Source organism: Elephantulus edwardii, unplaced genomic scaffold (assembly GCF_000299155.1).
Source record: "Elephantulus edwardii isolate Elephantulus edwardi_28Jun2011 unplaced genomic scaffold, EleEdw1.0 scaffold00036, whole genome shotgun sequence".
NCBI lineage: Eukaryota > Metazoa > Chordata > Mammalia > Macroscelidea > Macroscelididae > Elephantulus > Elephantulus edwardii.
This window is the reverse complement of record NW_006399786.1, coordinates 5,489,988-5,500,824: the sequence shown is the minus strand read 5'-3', so window position 1 is coordinate 5,500,824 and position 10,837 is coordinate 5,489,988. Positions and strand designations below refer to the sequence as shown.

General features: G+C 39.2%; 1 protein-coding gene across 1 annotated transcript in view; it reads right to left on the bottom strand.

The window, feature by feature from the left end:
* CCDC122 (coiled-coil domain containing 122) overlaps positions 1-10,422 on the bottom strand; it is a 33,287-nt gene extending 22,865 nt beyond the window's left edge. The window contains exons 1-2 of the mRNA XM_006884563.1: positions 10,372-10,422; positions 9,779-9,883 (exon numbers count right to left, since the gene is read on the bottom strand). Of these exons, the coding sequence (XP_006884625.1) occupies positions 9,779-9,883; positions 10,372-10,422 (156 nt within the window). The remainder of the gene's footprint in view (positions 1-9,778; positions 9,884-10,371) is intronic.
* Between the last annotated feature and the right edge of the window lie 415 nt (positions 10,423-10,837).

Below are 10,837 nucleotides of genomic sequence, written 5' to 3'. Positions count from 1 at the left end.
GGCACATAACAACAACAACAACAAATATATCTATTTCTGAAATGACCATCTTTTTATTACTTGATTCCTGCCTCGAAAGTAAACTCCATAAATGCAGAACCCTTATCTATGCTTATGGAGCCCTGGTAGCACAGCGGCTAAATCACTTTACTGCTAGATGAAAGACTGGATCTTCAAATCTACCAGTTACCCCCTTTTAAAAAATCTTATTACTTTTTGCGTGTGTACTGTCAAATCGGATCTGACTAGTACAGGAGGAGATTTTCCTCCTTCTTCAGCTGAGTACCTGGTGGATTTGAACTATACATCTCTGGGATTGCAGTACAGCTTCTTGCCACTAGGCCACCAGAGCTTACCCACCAGTTATCCTTTTGAGCACTCTCTTCTAATTGTGATCTACAGCCTCTGAACCCTGGTAAAGGATAAACTGTATTTCAAACTGACTTGAGAGCAGTGAGTTTGTTATAGAGGGAATGTTTATTTCATTTTTAGTTTGCCAACTGACTGATAATACTGTTTCTTTTCATGTACATATTTGCCCTTGATGTTGTCTTCTTAGAAAATTATTCAGGTATTTTGAGAACTTTTAAAAACAGCTGTTTCCGTTTATGTATTCTAAGAGTTCTTTATACAGCATAAACAGAATTAGGTGCATTCAACTATTTTCTCCCAGTTTTTCTTCTTCATATGTATTTTGAAATGCAATTTAAAAAAAAACTTGACAATCTGTTTTTATTTTTTAAAAAATTATTTTGTCCTACTCAATGACCTAATTTAATGTACAAATCCAAGTTCACTCAGCTTTTCATCTGTTTGGGGTTTTTTTCCTAAACTCTTTGTGGTTTTTACTCTGACATTTTGAGTTAATTATCGATTGTGAATTATGATGTATTTTAACTTTTGTCAGTGATATGAGATGAAAATTGAGGGTTTTCTCCTGTTCGTGGATATCCAATTTTTTCATCAATTATTTTTTTTTAAAAAAAAACATTATTCCCTACGCTAATCTTTCCCACAAGTTTCTATAAAAAATAAACATACAGTATTTAAAAAATTACTTTGGGAGGAGGGCTTGGTTGGCAAAGAAATCTGTATCATGTGATATTTGTGTAAATATATGGTAGGTGCATCTCCTGGCCTCAAAGCTTCCAGATCTATATCCCACTGATCATTCTGTTCTTGTTTCATTTCCTTCTTATTTGATCAGCTTCCTGGTACATATAAAATGCTTAGTAATGTTAACCAAGCACTACCCATTTCTTGTTGGCTCATGGCACAAGAAGCAAATGTTCATTCAAGGCAGCATTACCTTCTGACCCCTGACCTTCCTTCCTCTGCTGCTACAAGGGAATGGAGACCTATCACTGTAGACTGGATGGCCACCTGCAAGCTTCGAAAACTTTTGCTGTTGTTGTCAGGTACCATCGAGACCAGTATGACACATAGCGATCCTATGAACAACAGATCTGAACCCTGTCCTATCCTGTGCCATCCTCACCATCTGGCACACTTGAGCCCATTCCTGCAGTCACCATGTGAATCCACCTGGTTGAGGATCTTCCTCTCTTTCACTGTTCCTCCATTTTCCAAAGCATGATTGTTGTTGTTGTTGCTAAGTGCCGTCAGCGACCCTGTATACAACTCTGAACCCTGCTCTATCTTGAGCCAACCTTATTGTCTATGAGACACCTACCCACATTACTCCAGTCACTGAGTCAATCTCATCTAGAGCGTTCCTCTCCTGCACAGTTCTTCCACCCTCCCAAGCATGATGTCACTCTCCAAAGACAGGTCTCTCCTTGCAACGTGCCCTAAGTATGTCAGATGAAGCTTCAAAATCCTTGACTCCAAGAAGCAGCCTGGGCTCATCCTCTCAGATAAACCTGTTTATTCTCCTAGCAGTCCATGATATATTTAATATTCGTCTCCAGCACCACAGCTCATAGGTAGGATTGTTGTTGTTATGTGTCATTGAGTTTCTTGTGACTCATAGCAACCCTAAGTACAAGAGCCCTAAACCCTGCTCTATCCCTTGCCAATCTTATTGTCTCCGACATGCCTATCCCCATTACCCCAGTGATGGAATCCATTTATCTCATCCAGGGTCTTCCTCCCCTGTGCTGTCCCTCCACCCTCCTGAGCATGACATCCATCAGCCTTGAAACATATCCAAAATATGTCAGACGGAGCTTCAGAATCCTTGCCTTCAAGGGTCAGCCTGGCTTCACCCTTTCCAGGACGCATGTGTTTGTTCTCCTAGCAGTCATTGGTATATTCAGTAGCCTTCTCTAGCACCAAATCTCAAGAGCATCAACTCTCCTTCTATTATCCCTCATCATTGTCCAGCTCTCTGACACATAGCAAGTAATTGAAAAGTCCATGACCTGTATCAGGTGGACCTTAAGTCTCCAGGTTGACATTGCTGCTCTTCAGTGCCTTGGAGAGGTCTGTGACAGCAGACTTTCCCCAGTGCAATTTGTCTTTTAATTTCCTGGCTGCTGGTACCAAGAGTGTTGACTGTAGAGGCAAACAGACTGAAGCTCTCAATAGTCTCAATCTCTTCATCATCCATCATGATACTGCCAATTGATGAGAATCTCTGTTTTCTTGATGTTGAGCTTCAATCCATATTGGAGGCCGCAGTCCTTGACCCTCTGCAGCAAGCGCTTCAAGTCCTCCTCAGTTTCAGCAAGCAGGGTTATGTCATCTGCATAACACAGATTATTGATGAGTCTACCTCCAATCATGATGACACACTTCTCATAATCTTTTCTGCATATAGGTTGGTAAGATATGGAGATAGGACACATCCTTGACACACACCCTTCCCAATTTTAAACCATGCAGTATTTCCTTGCTCTGTTGATTGCCTCCTGGTCCAAATATAGGTTTGGCATTAAAGCGATCAAGTGTTCTGGGATTCCCATTCTTCTCAGAGTCAGCCACAGTTTGTTGTGATCCACACAGTCAAATGTCTTTGCATAGTCAATGAAACCCAGATAGACATTCCTCTGGTACTCTCTGCTTTCAGCCAAGATCCATCTGAAATTAGCTATAATATCCCTAGTGCCACAGCCTTTTCTAAATCCAGCCTGCACTTCAGGCAGTTCTCTGTTGATGTGCTGTTCCAGTCATTCTTGGATAATCTTCAGCAGAATCTTGCTTGCATGTGATATCAATGATATTTGATAATTTCCACACTCTGTCAGATTGCCTTTCTTTGGAATGGGAACAAATATGGATCTCTTCCAGTCAGTAGGCCAGGTGGTTGTCCTCCAGATTTCTTCACACAACTTGGTGAGCACACCCAGGACAGCACCTGTTTGTTGAAATATGTCAGTTGGTATGCCATCAATTCCTGGGGCTTTGCTTTTTTGCCAATTCTTTCAAAGCAGCTTGCACTTCCTTCTTCATCACCACAGGCTCTTGCTCAAACATTGTTTCATGAAATTCTTCTGTGTCCACCAATTCCTTTTGGAACAATGGCTGTATACTCTTTCCATCTTTTTTTAATGCTTTCTGGATCATTTAATATTCTGCTCAAAGCATCCTTAACTATTGCCACTCAAAGTTTGAATTTGTTTTTCAGTTCCTTCAGCTTAAGAAATGCTGAGCGAGTTCAGCCCCTTGATTTTCTGACTCTAGCTCCTTGCACATTTCATTGTAATACTTTGTCTTCCCACGCTGCCCTCTGGAATTTTCTATTTAACTCCTTAATATCTTGATTTCTTCTCTTAGCTTTGGCTTCTCAGTGCTCCAGTGCAATATTTAGAGTTTATGTTGATCTTTTCTTCCTCCTCTGTCTTTATAATGACCTTTTCCATTCTTTATGGATGATATCCTCCCCCAGTTCATCCGGTCTTGGTTCATTAATGTCCAAGGCCTTAAACCTGTTCCTGAGATGATTTTGAAATTCAGATGGCATAGACTCAAGATCAAATCTTTGTTCCTGTGGACTTGATTTAATTTTCCTCAGCTTCAGCTTGAACTTTCATTATGAATAGTTGGTAGTCTGTTCCACAATCAGTACCTGGCCTAGTCTTGACAACTGATACTAAGCTTCTCCAGCAATTCTTTACACAGAGGTAATCAATCCGATTCCTATGCATACCATCAGGTGAAATCCATGTGTATAGCCTGTGTTTGTGTTTCTTATAAAATATATTTATAATGAATAAGTAGTTGATTGTGCAAAATTCTATCTCTGACTTCATTTCTGTGACCAAGTCCATGTTTTCCAACTGCTGATCCGTCTCGATTTCCAACTTTTGCATTCTACACACCCAATATTATTAATACATCTTGATTACTTCGATGAATCTCTGTACAAGTTGGTAGAAGTCTTCATTTCCTCCTCTTTAGCTCTGGTTTTTGGTGCATATATTTGAATGATTCACTGGACTTCCTTGTATGTATATGGATACTATCCTGTCTTTCACAACACTGTATTTCAATGACTTTTTTAACTATGAAAGCAACCCCATTTTCCCCTCACCTTTTCATCTCCAGCATAGTACATCATATGCTCCTCTGACTCAAAATGTCCCATGCCAGTCCATCTCATTTTGCCAATACCTAGTACATCAACATTTATATGTTCCATTTCTTTTTTAAAAAATTAAATTTTTAAAAATTTTATTATTGTGTGTGCAGTACCGTCTGGTATGGGAGAAGACTGTCCCTCCTTCTCCCAACAGAGAATGTGGTAAATTCAAACCACGCGACCCCATTCCTTCTTAATAATATCCAAATTTCCCTCATTCATGGTTCTTACATTCCATGTTCCAATGACTAGTGTCTGCTTACAGCTGTTCCTCCTCAGTTGCCATATCTGCTAGTCAACGCAAAGTGGGGGCAGAAGGGAGGACCGGGGACACAGCACATATGGCAGGAAATCTCTCAGAAGACCCCTTACCACGCAGGTATGATTAACTATGACTTCAAGAACCCCACAGGGCAAGCCTATCTTCAAATCCTGGGGCCCGAGGGCCTTCAGGCCAGGAAGACAATAATATATACTAAATCTATAGGATACATCAACCTTCCCTGGAAAACTTGTAGCATAAATGGAGAAGAAGATGCCCTAAGACACAAGAAGTCAATCCTGGAGGAGAAGTTCAAAATTCCTGAAGTCAAGAGATACTGCTCTTAGAGGAAGAAACTGGCAGCAGCTTGAGGCATTAGAAATCACAGAAGCACTGTGACATATAGGCCATAATATCAAGGGCTGGATAGGGGAGATTGTTTTTGATGGGACACCTGGCAAGGGTAGGGACAACACAGTCTATTGGTTTTTTCCTACTACATTTTATGCATCTTCAATTATCTTTCCAAAACAAAAATTTGATTGTTTGTTCACTTATCTAAAGTCTATCAAAGACTTCCTATTACCTTTAGGATGAGTTTCTTATCACGTTATGTATCTCTCATTACACAGCAAGTGCGCAGTAAGCTGCACCACCAGCACTGACATGATTACTGTCAAATAAGGACAGTGGCTAGTAAAATGCTTAGTAGAAAGTAAAAAAATATAAATGAAATAGTGTCTCCAAAATCTTTTTATAAAAAAAAATTTCCAGAAAAATCTTGGATAATATTATTTTAAAATTCTATTGTATAGACTGTCCTAGCTGTTCTGGATGATCTTCAGCAAGATTTTGTTTTCATTTGATATTAATGATACTGTTTGATAATTTCTATATTCTGTTGGATCACCTTTCTTGGCAATGGCAACAAATATGGATCTCTTCCAAGTAGTTGATCAAACAGTTGTCCTCCAAATCAATATACATTAACTGGTATTCCATCAATTCCTGGGGTCTTAGTATTTGATAATGCTGTCATTGCATCTTGAACTTCTTCCTTCATTGCCATAGACTCCTAATAATATGGTACTTCCTGAAATATTTCAGTGTGGACCAATTCTTTTTGGTACCGTGGTTTTGTGTATTCCTTCTATTTTCCTTTGAGGCTTGCTGAATCATTCAAGATTTTGTCCATATCATCTTCCAGTATTGCAACTTGAGACTTGAATTAGTTTTTCAGTTCTCCCAGCTTGTGAAACACTGAGCAAGTTCTTCCCTTTTTATTCTCCAACCTAGTTCTTTGCACAGTCATTACAATACTTTGCTTATCTTCTTTAGCTGCCCTTGAAATCCTCGGTTCAGTTCTTTTACTTCTGCATCTTTTCCCTTTGTTTTGTTTGGGATATTTCCCCCTCCTATTTCAGTAAGCTTTGTTGTTACTTATTAAGTACAGGGGACACTTCCTAAGAGCTGTGTATTCCACTAGATATGGTCCTGTCACCATCTGTTCTCTATATTACTTAAATCCTTAATTATTTTAAATAATTCTTCCTAATGAAATTGTTATCTCCTTTGTTGTCTTGATTTGTAGCCTTTTCTAGGCTATCGACAACATCTTAAATATCTTTGTTCCTTATTAAGCCTTCTTTAAATGTATGAATATAAGTATATGCTGATGATTTAAGTAGTTTAGCACATCAGCATTTCCCTCCATCTCCTTGTTAATAAATATTTCCTAGCTCTTCCTTTGGTTTCTGTGAGAGTTGATCTTTAGGGCAAATTGTTCTTGTTGTTAACTGATCTCCAGTCTATGTCATCTCAGAACTCTATGAACAACACATCTGACCCTTGCTCTATCCTGCATCATCCTCCTCTGATAGTCTCAAGCCCTTTGTTAGCTGAGAGTCTTCCTCTCTTTCTCCTATCTTCCACTTTTTCCAGCCTGATGTTTTTTCCAAGGAGTGGTCCCTCCTGACAAAATACCCAAAGTATGTGAGATGTAGTTTCTTTCAACAACTTTAACTCTAAGAACAACACTGTACTTCCTTCAACACAAATTTCTTGGTAGCAGTGTATGGGATATCTCAGGAACAGGTCTGAGGCCTTGAACACTAATGAGCGAAGACCAGATGAGTTGTGGAAGGATATCAAGGGTATCATCCAGGAAGAGTGCAAACAGTCATTGCAAAGACAGAAGAGGAAGAGAAGACCAAAACAGATGTCAGAAGAGACACTGAAAATTGCACTGGAGCTCAGAGAAGCCAAAGCACAAGGAAGAATTCAAGATACTAAAGAGTTGAATAGAAGATTTCAAAAGGTAGCATGGGATGACAAAATAAAATATTACAATGAAATGTGCAAGGAGTTGGAGTCAGAAAATCAAAAGGGCTGAACTCGCTCAGCATTTCGTAAGCTCAAGGAACTGAAGAACAAATTCAAACCCCGAGTTGCTATAATAAAGGATGCTTTAGGAAGAATATTAAATGATCCAGGAAGTAGTAAAAGAAGATGGAGAGAATATGCTGAGTCACTATATCGAAAGGAATTGGCAGACACAGAAGAATTTCATTAAACAGCATATGAGCAAGACCCTATGGTGATGAAGGAAGAAGTTCAAGCTGCTTTGAAGGAAATAGCAAAAAATAAGGCCCCAGGAATAGACAGTATACCAATTGATATATTTCAGCTAACAGATGCTGCCCTGAACGTACTCACCAAGCTGTACCAAGAAATCTGGAGAACAACCATTTGGCCAACTGACTGGAAGAGATCTATATTTGTTCCCATCCCAAAGTATAGAACAATATCGTTGATTTGACATGCAAACAAGATTCTGCTGAAGACTATCCAAAGGCGACTGGAACAACACATTAGCAGAGAACTGCCAGAAGTCCAGGCTGGGTTTAGAAGGGGTTGTGGTACTAGGGATATTGTAGATGTTAGATGGATCTTGGCTAAAAGCAGGGAATACCAGAGGAATGTATATCTCTGTTTCATTGACTATGCGTAGACTGTGTTGATCATAACAAACTGTGGCTGACTTTGAGAAGAATGGGAATCCCAGAACACTTGATCGTGCTAATGAGAAACCTATACCTGGACCAAGAGACAGTTATCAGAACAGAGCAAGGAACACATGGTTCAAAATTGGGAAGGGCGTGTGCCAGGGATGTGTCCTGTCTCCATACCTTTTCAACCTGTATGCAGAACGGATTATCAGGGAGGCTGGGCTCTATGAGGAGAAATGTGGGGTCAAGATTGGTGGAAGATCTATCAACAATCTGCGATATGCAGATGACACAACCCTGCTTGCTGAAACTGAGGAGGACCTGAAGCACTTGCTGCAGAGGGTCAAGGACTGCAGCCTCCAATATGGATTGAGGCTCAATATCAAGAAGACAAAGATTCTCACCACTGGGCCAACTGGCAGCATCAGGATGGATGGTGAAGAGATTCTCTTCACAGCTTTAGTTTGCTTGGCTCCACAGTCAACACTCTCGGCACCAGTAGCCAGGAAATTAAAAAAACCTATTGCGATGGGGAAGTCTGCTGTTAAGGACCTCTCCAAAGTACTGAAGAGCAATGGTGTCTCTCTGGAGACTAAGGTGCGTCTGATACAGGCCATGATCGTTGCAATCACTTGTTATGCATCAGAGAGTTGGACAATGACTAAGGAGGATAGGGGGAGAATTGATGCCTTTAAGCTGTGGTGCTGAAGAAGACTATTGAGTGTACCACGGACTGCTAGGAAAACAGACAAATTCATTCTGGAGAGGGTTAAAGTGGGTGGTTCTCTGGAGGCAAGGATTCTGAGGCTCCGTCTAACATACTTTGGACATGTTGTAAGGAGGGACCGGTCCTTGGAGGGACATCATGCTTGGTAGCATGGAGGGACAGTGCCGAAGGGGAAGGCCCTCTATGAGGTGGATTGATTCTGACTGGGGCAATTGGAATGGGTGTATCAGAGATGGTATGATTGGCACAGGACAGAGAGGAGTTTAGGGCTGCTGTACATAGGGTCGCTATGAGTCGCAAGTGACTCGACGGCACATAATAACAAAAACAACAACTATAGTATCAGAATTCAAAGGCATCAATTCTCTTCTGTCATATTTATTCACTGTCCATCTTCAGATGCATAGGAAGCAAATGAAAATACCACAAGTTGGATCAGACTTACTCTTTAAACTGATATTATTGCCCTTTAAGTCTTTGGCTAGGTCCTTAACAGTAGACTTTTCCAGTGCCATACATCTTTTGATTTCTGATTGATAGGTTTGGATGCAGAAGCGGCATCCACTTCCGAAACAACATGCCTCCAGAAACTCTATGAACTTTTTGATAAATGTCGATAGTTGTAGAGGGCCTTCAGGCCTTTTGTTTATAGGGTCGCTATGAGTTGTGCTCAACTCAAAGGCAATCAACAACAACAATTACTGTGGGTGTTGATTGTGGATCTAAGAAAGGTAAAATATTTGGCAACTTCAATATTTTCTCTATCATCATGCTCCCTATTGGCCCACTGGGGATAATTTTTGGTTTTGCCTTTTAAATTTTTTAAAGTTGTCTTTCATTCGTATACATTGTATTTCACACATTCCTTCATTTATTTCATAAGATCATTCCCATGCATTGCGTCTTATAATTAATCATCATTGATCTATACCCATTATTACCCCCCCCTTTTTCAGATCCCACAGGATCTTTCCTAATTCCTTCACCCCCTCACTCTGCCTACCAAACCCTGCTAACTAGTGAATTCCCCACACTCCCCAGACACCCCGCCCGCTCCCGTGCATTTCTCTAGATGTTCAAATATACCAGCTGATCCAAGGGAGAATTCCTGGGTAATTTATTCCTTGGAAACACAACAGCTCAGATCAGTTAAATTCACTAGCAATGAGTGAGTTTAAGGAGAAGATAGCCTTAAAGAAAATAAAGACTAATTTAAAAGACAGTATGAAGTAAGTTACCTGCAAATGGAGCAGAACTTTTTTATTTTTTTCTATTTCTGATGTTTGTGACTGTTGTTGTTTTGCAACTTGCTCTACAACTTCAGTTAAGGAAGCTGTGTCTTGCAAAAGAATAAAGTATATAATAAGAGTTAAAGTGTACGTATTATAAGTTATGTTTCTATCTAAAACTTTAGAGGAATCTGAAGCTTCTTTCTGATAAATAAACTAAATTTAGGATTTTTCTTTATAAACCAAACCAACATCAAAGGCAATAATAAAAATTAAAAATTGTCTATGTTATACCTGTATAAATATTATTATTGTCCTAATTTTTTTATCCAGGCCACTTACATAAAAGTGTAATTACATATACTGTAATTATAGTACTACCATAACAACCATAGAGCAATTATCATTGATGAGTTTTCATCATAGGCTTGTATTTTCGGTTTGTAATGCCTTTTCTAAACATCTTATGTGCTCCTACCTGGACAAATTTAAAGCTTCCCGTTATTCTAATTTGCTATCAATTTTAATACAATTATTCTCACATCCTAGTTTTTCTCCTTTGGTCGCTGTTACTTTAATTATTTCTTTTAAAGGGTTCCTTCATTACCTTCTCTAGTCGTTCCCTGGCTCCTCCTTTCTTGGTTGCAGAACATTCTTCTCTGTCTATAGCCTCCTCCCTTTCTGCTACACCTTCTTTATGGCTTATGGCTGCAAATTAATGTACATTGATAACCTTCCCCCAAATGTAAAATGAACATTTTTCTAACATCTTACACAGATGACAATGCCATTTCATCATCCAAAACCCAAATCAAACCAGTGATTAGTTGTGAGATTTTTTTTGGGGGGTAGGAATAATTGTATCTTGGTTCTACTGTTTAACTTTTAGACCTTGACCTAACTTATCAACTTCTCTGTCAATGTTCTTATGTGAAAACCTTCATGAACCTACTGTAATAATTAACGTATTAATAATAATTAAAGTATATAAAATGTCTTATTTAATGTTGCTCCCTAATAATTAAATATATGTAAATTGTTGTCTTAGTTATTTAATGCTACTATAAC